This window comes from Pelophylax lessonae (assembly GCF_965119305.1).
Source record: "Pelophylax lessonae genome assembly, chromosome: 13".
NCBI classification, from domain to species: domain Eukaryota; kingdom Metazoa; phylum Chordata; class Amphibia; order Anura; family Ranidae; genus Pelophylax; species Pelophylax lessonae.
In genome coordinates, this window is record NC_138780.1 from 2,294,631 (window position 1) to 2,309,774 (window position 15,144).

General features: G+C 56.0%; 1 protein-coding gene across 4 annotated transcripts in view; it reads right to left on the reverse strand.

Annotated features, from left to right (window-relative positions):
* Positions 1–491: 491 nt before the first annotated feature.
* Positions 492–15,144, reverse strand: part of ADAM15 (ADAM metallopeptidase domain 15) — a 71,199-nt gene continuing 56,546 nt past the window's right edge. Inside the window, exons 15-24 of one of the 4 annotated variants that reach the window (XM_082275107.1) lie at positions 14,375–14,483; positions 13,896–14,091; positions 13,551–13,628; positions 6,238–6,349; positions 6,007–6,151; positions 5,807–5,903; positions 2,727–2,804; positions 2,400–2,465; positions 1,888–2,009; positions 492–855 (exon numbers count right to left, since the gene is read on the reverse strand). In XM_082275107.1, the coding sequence (XP_082131233.1) occupies positions 810–855; positions 1,888–2,009; positions 2,400–2,465; positions 2,727–2,804; positions 5,807–5,903; positions 6,007–6,151; positions 6,238–6,349; positions 13,551–13,628; positions 13,896–14,091; positions 14,375–14,483 (1,049 nt within the window). In that variant the 3' untranslated portion in view covers positions 492–809. Of the gene's footprint in view, positions 856–1,887; positions 2,010–2,399; positions 2,466–2,726; positions 2,826–5,806; positions 5,904–6,006; positions 6,152–6,237; positions 6,350–13,550; positions 13,629–13,895; positions 14,092–14,374; positions 14,484–15,144 lie in introns of all 4 variants that reach the window. The other 3 variants (XM_082275106.1, XM_082275108.1, XM_082275109.1) reach the window with 3 other exon arrangements.

A 15,144-nucleotide genomic window follows, 5' to 3' on the forward strand; every position in this document is an offset into this window, starting at 1 on the left:
AATGGGGACACAGGGCGCCGAGCAGCCCCGCCCACTTTACATCTGTTAGAAAAGTCTTACAATGTATTCCCAGCTCCATATTAGGCTGAGCGATTGTTCCCCCTCCCCCCAAATGTTTCACCATCATCATAACACCTCCCGCACCCTGTGAGCCGTCATGCTCATCCGCAGCTTCACCCGCAATAATGAAAGGAAGACACAAGGGGGCAGTCTGGGCACTTTAATCAGAATTGTGACATTGGCTAAGCTGTGGATTCAGGATGGTGTAATGGCGCCATCTGCTGGCAGCACCAGGAACAGCGATTCAGGATGGTGTGATGGCGCCATCTGCTGGCAGCATCAGGAACAGCGATTCAGGATGGTGTAATGGCGCCATCTGCTGGCAGCATCAGGAACAGCGATTCAGGATAGTCTAATGATGCCACCTGCTGGCCAGGGCATTGTCAATCGTCACTGGAATCTTCTACCCTGAGATGCCACGGCAAAAAAGACTCCGCCCATTCACCTGTCTCCACCACTCAGCCTCGCCGTCGTCGTCCCTCCCCTTTATTGCACATAGCTGCGTCGCCCCGCCCATCACGCACTCAATATAAAAACACACGATCAGAATGAGATATGTACAGCACAGCGGAAGTCCAGGGAATCAGGGGGCCCCACGAGTCCAGCTAGGGGGTGCCGGGGATACAGTGCAGGGGGTGCGGACACCCCGGTACTATGTACAGTATTGCAGTAGTCGCTATACAGGGAGCAGCGTCATCTTCACCGGAGTCAGGGGACCCGCCCTCTAATGGGGAGCCTCAAGGTCTCTGTCACGCTCTGGGGGTCCATCCTGGGTACGGGGGAGGAGGAGCCTGCCTGGAGGAGGAGAGAGAAAGAGCCGCGTCACAAATATAGAAAATTACTACGTATTCCACCCAGAAGGAATGGGGTGGTGGGAACCCCTCATAATGGGCACAGGGATGGTGGGAACCCCTCATAATGGGCACAGGGATGGTGGGAACCCCTCATAATGGGTACAGGGATGGAGGGAACCCCTCATAATGGGTACAGGGATGGAGGGAACCCCTCATAATGGGCACAGGGATGGAGGGAACCCCTCATAATGGGTACAGGGATGGAGGGAACCCCTCATAATGGGCACAGGGATGGTGAGAACCCCTCATAATGGGCACAGGGATGGTGGGAACCCCTCATAATGGGCACAGGGATGGAGGGAACCCCTCATAATGGGCACAGGGATGGTGGGAACCCCTCATAATGGGCACAGGGATGGTGAGAACCCCTCATAACGGGCACAGGGATGGTGGCAACCCCTCATAATGGGTACAGGGATGGAGGGAACCCCTCATAATGGGCACAGGGATGGTGGGAACCCCTCATAATGGGCACAGGGATGGTGGGAACCCCTCATAATGGGTACAGGGATGGTGAGAACCCCTCATAATGGGCACAGGGATGGTGGGAACCCCTCATAATAGGTACAGGGATGGTGAGAACCCCTCATAATGGGCACAGGGATGGAGGGAACTCCTCATAACGGTCACAGGGATGGAGGGAACCCCTCATAATGGGCACAGGGATGGTGGGGACCCCTCATAATGGGCACAGGGAAGGTGAGATCCCCTCATAATGGGCACAGGGATGGTGGGAACCCCTCATAATGGGCACAGGGATGGTGGGAACCCCTCATAATGGGCACAGGGAAGGTGGGAACCCCTCATAATGGGCACAGGGATGGAGGGAACCCCTCATAATGGGCACAGGGATGGTGAGAACCCCTCATAATGGTGGGAACCCCTCTAGTGAGGGGGGGGAGAGCACTGTCACTCTTTGGTGAGGGGGGGGGGGGAGCACTGTCACTCTCTGGTTCGGTTGGGCCGTCCTTACCGTAATGGAAGTGCGATGATTCGCTCGGGATAGGTCGGCGCGCCCAGCAGGGGGTCCTGGCAGGGCTGGGTGGGCTTCGTCGGTAACGGTTTCTTAGGAGGAGGCGGCGGCTTCACAGCGACCTGCGGCGGCACAAATACAGATTGGTGGAGAATGTAGGGGGCGGGGTTACTGGACAGTAATGAAGCCGTCACCCCAATACTGAGAACGATCATTTCATAAATCCATGGCACCACCCACTTTATAATCATGTGACAGCACACAGCCTGCTTAGCTCCTCCCCTTCCTCCTCCTGGATCATCAGCTTACTTCAGGGCTGCAGACTCTTGCTGGAGTAAGGGGAGGGTTAGGACCCCTGACACACCTACGGAAGTGAGACTATAGTTCCAGGGGAAAGAAGGGGAGGAGCCAAGCAGGCGGGGCGTGTTATTGGCTCATTATCATAGCATTGGTTGTAGATCCCGCTGCCAGCAGTCGCACACAATGCACGTCTAGAATGCCCGGCGGGTTACCTTGGCCTGTCGTGGGTCGGCTGGGAGGGGCCGGTTAGGCGCCGGTGGCCGTTCCTGAGGGTCAGCCTGGATAAAAAGAGCTGTAAGAATGATTGACAGCCATGCAGGGGGCGGGGCACAGAGAGGGTTAATAAGAGGGTGGAGCAGATTTATACACAAGGGGGGGCACAATATAAAAGCAGAAAGACATGCAAAGCCGGGGGGGGGGGGGGGGGCACTCAGGAACTACAGGGGCCACACCACACCACAGCTAGGATTAGCGGAGAGTCTGACCACCACACCAGCCACAGGGGGGCGTTACACACCCAGAACACCGCTGTACATTACCTGGCCGTGCCTCGGGACCGGGTCAGGCGGGAGAGGCTTGGATGGAGGGTCGGGCCGCTCGGAGCCCTCTATATCACACTGAGCAGGAGAAGAGCCGTCCTTAGACCCGGAGAAGAGAGCCGAGAGGAATGGGGGAGGAGCAGCCAGGACAGAGGATGGAGGGTGAGGACAAGGAGAAGGTGATGAGATGAGGCAGGTGAACATAGGAAAGGAGAGGAGAGAGGGAAGGGGAGAGGAGAGAGGGAAGGGGAGAGAAGAGAGGGAAGGGGAGAGGAGGAAGGGGAGAGAAGAGAGGGAAGGGGAGAGGAGGAAGGGGAGAGGAGAGGAGGAAGGGGAGAGAAGAGGAGGAAGGGGAGAGAGGGAAGGGGAGAGGAGGAAGGGGAGAGAAGAGAGGGAAGGGGAGAGGAGGAAGGGGAGAGAAGGAAGGGGAGAGAAGGAAGGGGAGAGAAGGAAGGGGAGAGAAGAGAGGGAAGGGGAGAGGAGGAAGAGGAGAGAAGAGAGGGAAGCGGAGAGGAGGAAGGGAAGGGGAAGAGAAGATAGGGAAGGGGAGAGGAGGAAGGGGAGAGGAGGAAGGGAAGGGGAGAGAAGAGAGGGAAGGGGAGAGGAGGAAGGGGAGAGGAGGAAGGGAAGGGGAGAGAAGAGAGGGAAGGGGAGAGGAGGAAGGGGAGAGAGGGAAGGGGAGAGGAGGAAGGGGAGAGAAGGAAGGGGAGAGGAGGAAGGGGAGAGAAGAGAGGGAAGGGGAGAGAAGAGAGGGAAGGGGAGAGGAGGAAGGGGAGAGAAGAGAGGGAAGGGGAGAGGAGGAAGGGGAGAGAAGAGAGGGAAGGGGAGAGGAGGAAGGGGAGAGAAGAGAGGGAAGGGGAGAGAAGAGAGGGAAGGGGAGAGAAGGAAGGGGAGAGAAGAGAGGGAAGGGGAGAGGAGGAAGGGGAGAGAAGAGAGGGAAGCGGAGAGGAGGAAGGGGAGAGAAGAGAGGGAAGGGGAGAGGAGGAAGGGGAGAGGAGGAAGGGAAGGGGAGAGAAGAGAGGGAAGGGGAGAGAAGAGAGGGAAGGGGAGAGGAGGAAGGGGAGAGAAGGAAGGGGAGAGAAGGAAGGGGAGAGAAGAGAGGGAAGGGGAGAGGAGGAAGGGGAGAGAAGAGAGGGAAGCGGAGAGGAGGAAGGGGAGAGAAGAGAGGGAAGGGGAGAGGAGGAAGGGAAGGGGAGAGAAGAGAAGAGAGGGAAGGGGAGAGGAGGAAGGGGAGAGAGGGAAGGGGAGAGGAGGAAGGGGAGAGAAGGAAGGGGAGAGGAGGAAGGGGAGAGAAGAGAGGGAAGGGGAGAGGAGGAAGGGGAGAGGAGGAAGGGGAGAGAAGAGAGGGAAGGGGAGAGAAGAGAGGGAAGGGGAGAGAAGGAAGGGGAGAGAAGAGAGGGAAGGGGAGAGGATGAAGGGGAGAGAAGAGAGGGAAGGGGAGAGAAGAGAGGGAAGGGGAGAGGAGGAAGGGGAGAGAAGAGAGGGAAGGGGAGAGGAGGAAGGGGAGAGAAGAGAGGGAAGGGGAGAGAAGAGAGGGAAGGGGAGAGAAGGAAGGGGAGAGAAGAGAGGGAAGGGGAGAGGAGGAAGGGGAGAGAAGAGAGGGAAGCGGAGAGGAGGAAGGGGAGAGAAGAGAGGGAAGGGGAGAGGAGGAAGGGGAGAGGAGGAAGGGAAGGGGAGAGAAGAGAGGGAAGGGGAGAGAAGAGAGGGAAGGGGAGAGAAGAGAGGGAAGGGGAGAGGAGGAAGGGGAGAGAAGGAAGGGGAGAGAAGGAAGGGGAGAGAAGAGAGGGAAGGGGAGAGGAGGAAGGGGAGAGAAGAGAGGGAAGCGGAGAGGAGGAAGGGGAGAGAAGAGAGGGAAGGGGAGAGGAGGAAGGGAAGGGGAGAGAAGAGAAGAGAGGGAAGGGGAGAGGAGGAAGGGGAGAGAGGGAAGGGGAGAGGAGGAAGGGGAGAGAAGGAAGGGGAGAGGAGGAAGGTGAGAGAAGAGAGGGAAGGGGAGAGGAGGAAGGGGAGAGGAGGAAGGGGAGAGAAGAGAGGGAAGGGGAGAGAAGAGAGGGAAGGGGAGAGAAGGAAGGGGAGAGAAGAGAGGGAAGGGGAGAGGATGAAGGGGAGAGAAGAGAGGGAAGGGGAGAGGAGGAAGGGGAGAGGAGGAAGGGAAGGGGAGAGAAGAGAGGGAAGGGGAGAGAAGAGAGGGAAGGGGAGAGGAGGAAGGGGAGAGAAGGAAGGGGAGAGAAGGAAGAGGAGAGAAGAGAGGGAAGGGGAGAGGAGGAAGGGGAGAGAAGAGAGGGAAGCGGAGAGGAGGAAGGGGAGAGAAGAGAGGGAAGGGGAGAGGAGGAAGGGAAGGGGAGAGAGGAGAGGAGGAAGGGGAGAGAGGAGAGGAGGAAGGGGAGAGAGGAGAGGAGGAAATAAGAAGAAATGAGTTGGGAAAAGATGGAAAGGGAAGGGAAGAGGGAGAAGAAGTATGAGAAAGGGTAGAAGAGAGGAAGAGAGGGGGGAGGAAGAGAAAAAACGGAGGAGAAGGGGGGCAGAAGAGGGGAGGAGAGAAGGGTGCACAGATGATAGAAGGTAGGTGGGTGAGAAGAGAAGAGAAGAGATGGTGATTGGTTAGTTTCGGGTTAATCCAGTTGGAAGTCACATACAGAAAATGCGGCGGCGGGGTTCTCAGTATGGCGGCACATGGAGGAGACTCATCTGAAACCCATGACAGCCAATCAGAGAGCAGCTTTCTGCAGCCTGGACTGGGCAGAGCATATATTTGCAGCCTCCTATAACACCAGCCAATAGGATTTGACATAGTAGAGTCATTAGTGGAGTGATGAAGATAGAAATGGCGGGGGCGGGGAATGGAGAACCGGTAACCCCGCATACAGACGGAAAATTTCTGACTATTCCAGGGTCAGAGAACCAGGAGAAAACATGGAGCGGATGGTGGGCGGTGCCACTGCAGGGAGTCCAGCAATCCTTTTTAGGAAGGACATTTTTTGAGCAGAAGCCCCGCCCATCTTCAGGTTTAGGGCGGTTCCTGCCTGCTGAGCCAATGAGAGCTCTGCTATTTCCTCCCAGCAGCCATTTTTTTTTTTGCTCACCTGGTTTCTGGCAGACATGACCTGCAGCTCGGTACTCTGAGTCCAGTGGGGCGGAGGAGGGCGCTGTGGGCGGAGCTGGCTGCTGGTCTGCGTCACCCTGTAATCAGAGAAGGAGGAGGGGAAGAAGTGAATACACCATGTATCCAGCAGGTGTTAGGCGCCTATCTTAGGGCGGAGCTCCGAGGAAAGCGGTAACAGACCGATATTGGCACTTGCTGCCGTTGGTGAACATTCCGGAGATCTTCCTCTGTAGAGCGCCGCGTTTCACGTAGCACATGACGACAAGGACGAGGAGGAAGAGGACGACGAGGACGATGAGGATGGTGATGGAGGTGGAGCCGCCCCCTATAGGGAGTAATACGGGACACGTTAGGTGGCACAGAACCGTGGCAAAGAACGGGCGCCACAGAAAAAAAACGCTGTATACTGACCGTGCTCCAGAGCCATCGGACCGCTATCCACGCTGCCGCCATCTCCAGACCTGCCGCAGTCCGGGGGAGCCCAACCCCGCTCACAGTGACAATTACTGTTACTATTACACACCTGCAGGGGGCAGAACACAGACAGTGAGAGGGGGAGACATGGATGGACAGACAGTGAGAGGGGGAGACATGGATGGACAGACAGTGAGAGGGGGAGACATGGATGGACAGACAGTGAGAGGGGGAGACATGGATGGACAGACAGTGAGAGGGGGAGACATGGATGGACAGACAGTGAGAGGGGGAGACATGGATGGACAGACAGTGAGAGGGGGAGACATGGATGGACAGACAGTGAGAGGGGGAGACATGGATGGACAGACAGTGAGAGGGGGAGACATGGATGGACAGACAGTGAGAAGGGGAGACATGGATGGACAGACAGTGAGATGGGGAGACATGGATGGACAGACAGTGAGATGGGGAGACATGGAGGGACAGACAGTGAGAGGGGGAGACATGGATGGACAGACAGTGAGAAGGGGAGACATGGATGGACAGACAGTGAGAAGGGGAGACATGGATGGACAGACAGTGAGATGGGGAGACATGGATGGACAGACAGTGAGATGGGGAGACATGGATGGACAGACAGTGAGATGGGGAGACATGGAGGGACAGACAGTGAGAGGGGGAGACATGGAGGGACAGACAGTGAGATGGGGAGACATGGATGGACAGACAGTGAGAGGGGGAGACATGGATGGACAGACAGTGAGAAGGGGAGACATGGATGGACAGACAGTGAGATGGGGAGACATGGATGGACAGACAGTGAGATGGGGAGACATGGAGGGACAGACAGTGAGAGGGGGAGACATGGATGGACAGACAGTGAGAAGGGGAGACATGGATGGACAGACAGTGAGAAGGGGAGACATGGATGGACAGACAGTGAGATGGGGAGACATGGATGGACAGACAGTGAGATGGGGAGACATGGAGGGACAGACAGTGAGAGGGGGAGACATGGAGGGACAGACAGTGAGATGGGGAGACATGGATGGACAGACAGTGAGAGGGGGAGACATGGATGGACAGACAGTGAGATGGGGAGACATGGATGGACAGACAGTGAGAGGGGGAGACATGGATGGACAGACAGTGAGAGCGGGAGACATGGATGGACAGACAGTGAGAGCGCGAGACATGGATGGACAGACAGTGAGAGGGGGAGACATGGATGGACAGACAGTGAGATGGGGAGACATGGATGGACAGACAGTGAGAGGAGGAGACATGGATGGACAGACAGTGAGATGGGGAGACATGGATGGACAGACAGTGAGATGGGGAGACATGGATGGACAGACAGTGAGAGAGGGAGACATGGATGGACAGACAGTGAGAGGGGGAGACATGGATGGACAGACAGTGAGAGAGGGAGACATGGATGGACAGACAGTGAGAGGGGGAGACATGGAGGGACAGACAGTGAGAGCGGGAGACATGGAGGGACAGACAGTGAGAGCGGGAGACATGGAGGGACAGACAGTGAGATGGGGAGACATGGATGGACAGACAGTGAGAGGGGGAGACATGGATGGACAGACAGTGAGAGGGGGAGACATGGATGGACAGACAGTGAGATGGGGAGACATGGATGGACAGACAGTGAGAGGAGGAGACATGGATGGACAGACAGTGAGAGAGGGAGACATGGATGGACAGACAGTGAGAGGGGGAGACATGGATGGACAGACAGTGAGAGAGGGAGACATGGATGGACAGACAGTGAGAGAGGGAGACATGGATGGACAGACAGTGAGAGAGGGAGACATGGATGGACAGACAGTGAGAGAGGGAGACATGGATGGACAGACAGTGAGAGGGGGAGACATGGATGGACAGACAGTGAGAGGGGGAGACATGGATGGACAGACAGTGAGATGGAGAGACATGGATGGACAGACAGTGAGAGGGGGAGACATGGATGGACAGACAGTGAGATGGGGAGACATGGATGGACAGACAGTGAGAGAGGGAGACATGGATGGACAGACAGTGAGAGAGGGAGACATGGATGGACAGACAGTGAGAGAGGGAGACATGGATGGACAGACAGTGAGAGGGGGAGACATGGATGGACAGACAGTGAGAGGGGGAGACATGGATGGACAGACAGTGAGAGGGGGAGACATGGATGGACAGACAGTGAGAGGGGGAGACATGGATGGACAGACAGTGAGAGAGGGAGACATGGATGGACAGACAGTGAGAGGGGGAGACATGGATGGACAGACAGTGAGAAGGGGAGACATGGATGGACAGACAGTGAGATGGGGAGACATGGATGGACAGACAGTGAGAGGGGGAGACATGGATGGACAGACAGTGAGAGGGGGAGACATGGATGGACAGACAGTGAGAGAGGGAGACATGGATGGACAGACAGTGAGATGGGGAGACATGGATGGACAGACAGTGAGAGGGGGAGACATGGATGGACAGACAGTGAGAGGGGGAGACATGGAGGGACAGACAGTGAGAAGGGGAGACATGGATGGACAGACAGTGAGATGGGGAGACATGGATGGACAGACAGTGAGAGGGGGAGACATGGATGGACAGACAGTGAGAGGGGGAGACATGGATGGACAGACAGTGAGAGGGGGAGACATGGAGGGACAGACAGTGAGAGCGGGAGACATGGAGGGACAGACAGTGAGAGCGGGAGACATGGAGGGACAGACAGTGAGATGGGGAGACATGGATGGACAGACAGTGAGAGGGGGAGACATGGATGGACAGACAGTGAGAGGGGGAGACATGGATGGACAGACAGTGAGATGGGGAGACATGGATGGACAGACAGTGAGAGGAGGAGACATGGATGGACAGACAGTGAGAGAGGGAGACATGGATGGACAGACAGTGAGAGGGGGAGACATGGATGGACAGACAGTGAGAGAGGGAGACATGGATGGACAGACAGTGAGAGAGGGAGACATGGATGGACAGACAGTGAGAGAGGGAGACATGGATGGACAGACAGTGAGAGAGGGAGACATGGATGGACAGACAGTGAGAGGGGGAGACATGGATGGACAGACAGTGAGAGGGGGAGACATGGATGGACAGACAGTGAGATGGAGAGACATGGATGGACAGACAGTGAGAGGGGGAGACATGGATGGACAGACAGTGAGATGGGGAGACATGGATGGACAGACAGTGAGAGAGGGAGACATGGATGGACAGACAGTGAGAGAGGGAGACATGGATGGACAGACAGTGAGAGAGGGAGACATGGATGGACAGACAGTGAGAGGGGGAGACATGGATGGACAGACAGTGAGAGGGGGAGACATGGATGGACAGACAGTGAGAGGGGGAGACATGGATGGACAGACAGTGAGAGGGGGAGACATGGATGGACAGACAGTGAGAGAGGGAGACATGGATGGACAGACAGTGAGAGGGGGAGACATGGATGGACAGACAGTGAGAAGGGGAGACATGGATGGACAGACAGTGAGATGGGGAGACATGGATGGACAGACAGTGAGAGGGGGAGACATGGATGGACAGACAGTGAGAGGGGGAGACATGGATGGACAGACAGTGAGAGAGGGAGACATGGATGGACAGACAGTGAGATGGGGAGACATGGATGGACAGACAGTGAGAGGGGGAGACATGGATGGACAGACAGTGAGAGGGGGAGACATGGAGGGACAGACAGTGAGAAGGGGAGACATGGATGGACAGACAGTGAGATGGGGAGACATGGATGGACAGACAGTGAGAGGGGGAGACATGGATGGACAGACAGTGAGAGGGGGAGACATGGATGGACAGACAGTGAGAGGGGGAGACATGGATGGACAGACAGTGAGAGAGGGAGAAATAGATGGACAGACAGTGAGATGGAGAGACATGGATGGACAGACAGTGAGAGGGGGAGACATGGATGGACAGACAGTGAGAGGGGGAGACATGGATGGACAGACAGTGAGAGAGGGAGACATGGAGGGACAGACAGTGAGAAGGGGAGACATGGATGGACAGACAGTGAGATGGGGAGACATGGATGGACAGACAGTGAGAGGGGGAGACATGGATGGACAGACAGTGAGAGGGGGAGACATGGATGGACAGACAGTGAGAGGGGGAGACATGGATGGACAGACAGTGAGAGAGGGAGAAATAGATGGACAGACAGTGAGATGGAGAGACATGGATGGACAGACAGTGAGAGGGGGAGACATGGATGGACAGACAGTGAGAGGGGGAGACATGGATGGACAGACAGTGAGATGGAGAGACATGGATGGACAGACAGTGAGAGGGGGAGACATGGATGGACAGACAGTGAGAGCGGGAGACATGGATGGACAGACAGTGAGAGGGGGAGACATGGATGGACAGACAGTGAGAGGGGGAGACATGGATGGACAGACAGTGAGAGAGGGAGACATGGATGGACAGACAGTGAGAGCGGGAGACATGGATGGACAGACAGTGAGATGGGGAGACATGGATGGACAGACAGTGAGAGGGGGAGACATGGATGGACAGACAGTGAGATGGAGAAACATGGGTGGACAGACAGTGAGAGGGGGAGACATGGATGGACAGACAGTGAGAGGGGGAGACATGGATGGACAGACAGTGAGAAGGGGAGACATGGATGGACAGACAGTGAGATGGGGAGACATGGATGGACAGACAGTGAGAGAGGGAGACATGGATGGACAGACAGTGAGAGGGGGAGACATGGATGGACAGACAGTGAGAGAGGGAGACATGGATGGACAGACAGTGAGAGGGGGAGACATGGATGGACAGACAGTGAGATGGGGAGACATGGATGGACAGACAGTGAGATGGGGAGACATGGATGGACAGACAGTGAGAGGGGGAGACATGGATGGACAGACAGTGAGAGCGGGAGACATGGATGGACAGACAGTGAGATGGGGAGACATGGATGGACAGACAGTGAGAGGGGGAGACATGGATGGACAGACAGTGAGATGGAGAAACATGGGTGGACAGACAGTGAGAGGGGGAGACATGGATGGACAGACAGTGAGAGGGGGAGACATGGATGGACAGACAGTGAGAGGGGGAGACATGGATGGACAGACAGTGAGATGGGGAGACATGGATGGACAGACAGTGAGATGGGGAGACATGGATGGACAGACAGTGAGAGCGGGAGACATGGATGGACAGACAGTGAGAGGGGGAGACATGGATGGACAGACAGTGAGAAGGGGAGACATGGATGGACAGACAGTGAGATGGGGAGACATGGATGGACAGACAGTGAGAGCGGGAGACATGGATGGACAGACAGTGAGAGAGGGAGACATGGATGGACAGACAGTGAGAGGGGGAGACATGGATGGACAGACAGTGAGATGGGGAGACATGGATGGACAGACAGTGAGAGAGGGAGACATGGATGGACAGACAGTGAGAGGGGGAGACATGGATGGACAGACAGTGAGAGAGGGAGACATGGATGGACAGACAGTGAGATGGGGAGACATGGATGGACAGACAGTGAGATGGAGAGACATGGATGGACAGACAGTGAGAGGGGGAGACATGGAGGGACAGACAGTGAGAGGGGGAGACATGGATGGACAGACAGTGAGAGGGGGAGACATGGATGGACAGACAGTGAGATTGGGAGACATGGATGGACAGACAGTGAGAGGGGGAGACATGGATGGACAGACAGTGAGAGGGGGAGACATGGATGGACAGACAGTGAGAGGGGGAGACATGGATGGACAGACAGTGAGAGGGGGAGGCATGGATGGACAGACAGTGAGAGGGGGAGACATGGATGGACAGACAGTGAGATGGAGAGACATGGATGGACAGACAGTGAGAGGGGGAGACATGGAGGGACAGACAGTGAGAAGGGGAGACATGGATGGACAGACAGTGAGATGGGGAGACATGGATGGACAGACAGAGGTCAGGGAACAGATAGAGAGAAGGACAGACAGACGTCAAGGAACAGATAGAGAAGAGGACAGACAGACGTCAGGGAACAGAAAGAGAGAAGAACAGACAGACGTCAGGGAACAGATAGAGAAGGACAGACAGACGTCAGGGAACAAATAGAGAAGAGGGCAGACAGACGTCAGGGAACAGAAAGAGAGAAGGACAGACAGACGTCAGGGAACAGATAGAGAGAAGGACAGACAGACGTCAGGGAACAGATAGAGAAGAGGACAGACAGACATCAGGGAACAGATAGAGAAGAGGACAGACAGACTTCAAGGAACAGATAGCGAGAAGGACAGACAGACGTAAGGGAACAGATAGAGAGAAGGACAGACAGACGTCAGGGAACAGATAGAGAGGAGGACAGACAGACGTCAGGGAACAGATAGAGAGAAGGACAGACAGACGTCAGGGAACAGATAGAGAGAAGGACAGACAGACGTCAGGGAACAGATAGAGAGAAGGACAGACAGACGCCAGAGAACAGATAGAGAGAAGGACAGAGACGTCAGGGAACAGATAGAGAAGAGGACAGACAGACGTCAGGGAACAGATAGAGAGAAGGACAGACAGACGTCAGGGAACAGATAGGGAGAAGGACAGACAGACGTCAGGGAACAGATAGAGAGGAGGACAGACAGACGTCAGGGAACAGATAGAGAGAAGGACAGACAGACGTCAGGGAACAGATAGGGAGAAGGACAGACAGACGTCAGGGAACAGATAGGGAAGAGGACAGACAGACGTCAGGGAACAGATAGGGAGAAGGACAGACAGACGTCAGGGAACAGATAGAGAGGAGGACAGACAGACGTCAGGGAATAGATAGAGAGAAGGACAGACAGACGTCAGGGAACAGATAGAGAGGAGGACAGACAGATGTCAGGTAACAGATAGGGAAGAGGACAGACAGACGTCAGGGAACAGATAGAGAAGAGGACAGACAGACGTCAAGGAACAGATAGAGAGAAGGACAGACAGACGTCAGGGAACAGATAGGGAAGAGGACAGACAGACGTCAGGGAACAGATAGGGAAGAGGACAGACAGACGTCAGGGAACAGATAGGGAAGAGGACAGACAGACGTCAGGGAACAGATAGGGAAGAGGACAGACATACCAGAAGTAAAGGGTAAAGGAGGAGTGAATCCAGAGACAGACAGAAGGACAGAGGGGATCAGAGGGACAGAAGAACAGACATGGAGCCGGTTCGGGTCACATGATTCCAGATATAATGGGAACATACAGAACAAAGCCCGCCTTCCCCCTCCTTCCTCCCCTCCCCCTCCTCACCCCGTGTCCGCTGCATTTGCTCTTGCAGGTGAACGCCTTCAGAACGGCGATGTCCTGACACTGCTGGTCCATGCAGACCTGTAAGGAAACGATGGGGGTCAGTCCCTGGTGTGAGGGGACCGGACAGTGTGACTAAAACAGCCGGACCCCCAACACTCACCCCCCTCCCTATTATGGAATGGGCCATATAGGGTCACCCTATGAAGTGATAGTCAGCCATTTTGGGATTGGCCGCACACACTTCCATCTAATCTCATAGATGGAATCAGATTGGACCATGTGTGGGCCCCTCAGAGCTGGAATAACATGGTATCTATCATCAAGACTTTCACAGGCCACACCCACCTTCCCGGGACCACACACCGTCCCCGTCTTCACCAGGACCGGATCCCAGACATCGTCCCCGAGGTTGAAGTTGGTGCCGCGGCAGGAGACCTCCGACCCGTTGACCGGAACCTTCACCAGAACAAACTTCGCTCCGGAACCCACGAGGGGCTGATCGTTCCCACCCTGACACTGAATGGTGCCGCAAAGAGCGTTCCTGCAAGACAGGGGTTCAGGTGAAGACCATGAGGAACCGCCCACCTGTCATAGGTGACGTCTGGAGGACTGGATCCAGTGGTGAGATCTTCCCGACAGAGTTCCCGCCCATCTCGGGGTGTTACATTCTCCATAACATACATGAAAAAACCAGGAAGAGTGGTGGGCGGAGCTGGGAACTCAGCATACAGATCTCACCAAGGGATAAGAGCCCCCCCCCCCCCCCCCCCATGGTCACCTATAGATGGGGACCTCCACATTTCCTGGCCTGGGGTTGTACATACCTCGGAGAACAGGGCAGGTAAGTGCCATTGAGTCTCCGCCCGCAGCTGCCAAACCGGTCTCCTCTCATGTTCACCTTCCTGAAGCAAGCCTCGGGGGCCGGAGAAGACCCTGTGAAGATAAAGGGGTGCAGCTTAATTGGTTGCTCCAGGTCCTGGGTTCCTCACCTGGAACTCCAACTTGTTTATGTAGCTTTGGATAGAGGGGGGAACAATTCTCTGTGGGGTGTTTATTGCTCTTCAAGACTCCCCTCCCACAAAAGAGACACAAATGGCAGTACTGTGGTCTTCCTAGCTGGGGGCCCCCTCCTCACCTGGGCCCTACAAGCTCTGGACTTTCCCCTCCTCACCTCGGCCAAACAAGCTATGGAATCCCGCTCCTCACCTGGGCCCCAAAAGCTCTGGACTCCCCCCCCTCCTCACCTGGGCCCCACAAGCTCTGGACTCCCCCTCCTCACCTGGGCCCAACAAGCTCTGGACTCCCCCTCCTCACCTGGGCCCCACAAGCTCTGGACTCCCCCTCCTCACCTGGGCCCAACAAGCTCTGGACTCCCCCTCCTCACCTGGGCCCCACAAGCTCTGGACTCCCCCTCCTCACCTGGGCCCAACAAGCTCTGGACTCTCCCTCCTCACCTGGGCCAAACAAGCTCTGGACTCCCCTTCCTTACCTGGGCCCCACAAGCTCTGAACCTCCCCTCCTCACCTGGGCCCCACAAGCTCTGAACCTCCCCTCCTCACCTGGGCCCCACAAGCTCTGGACTCCCCCCCCTCCT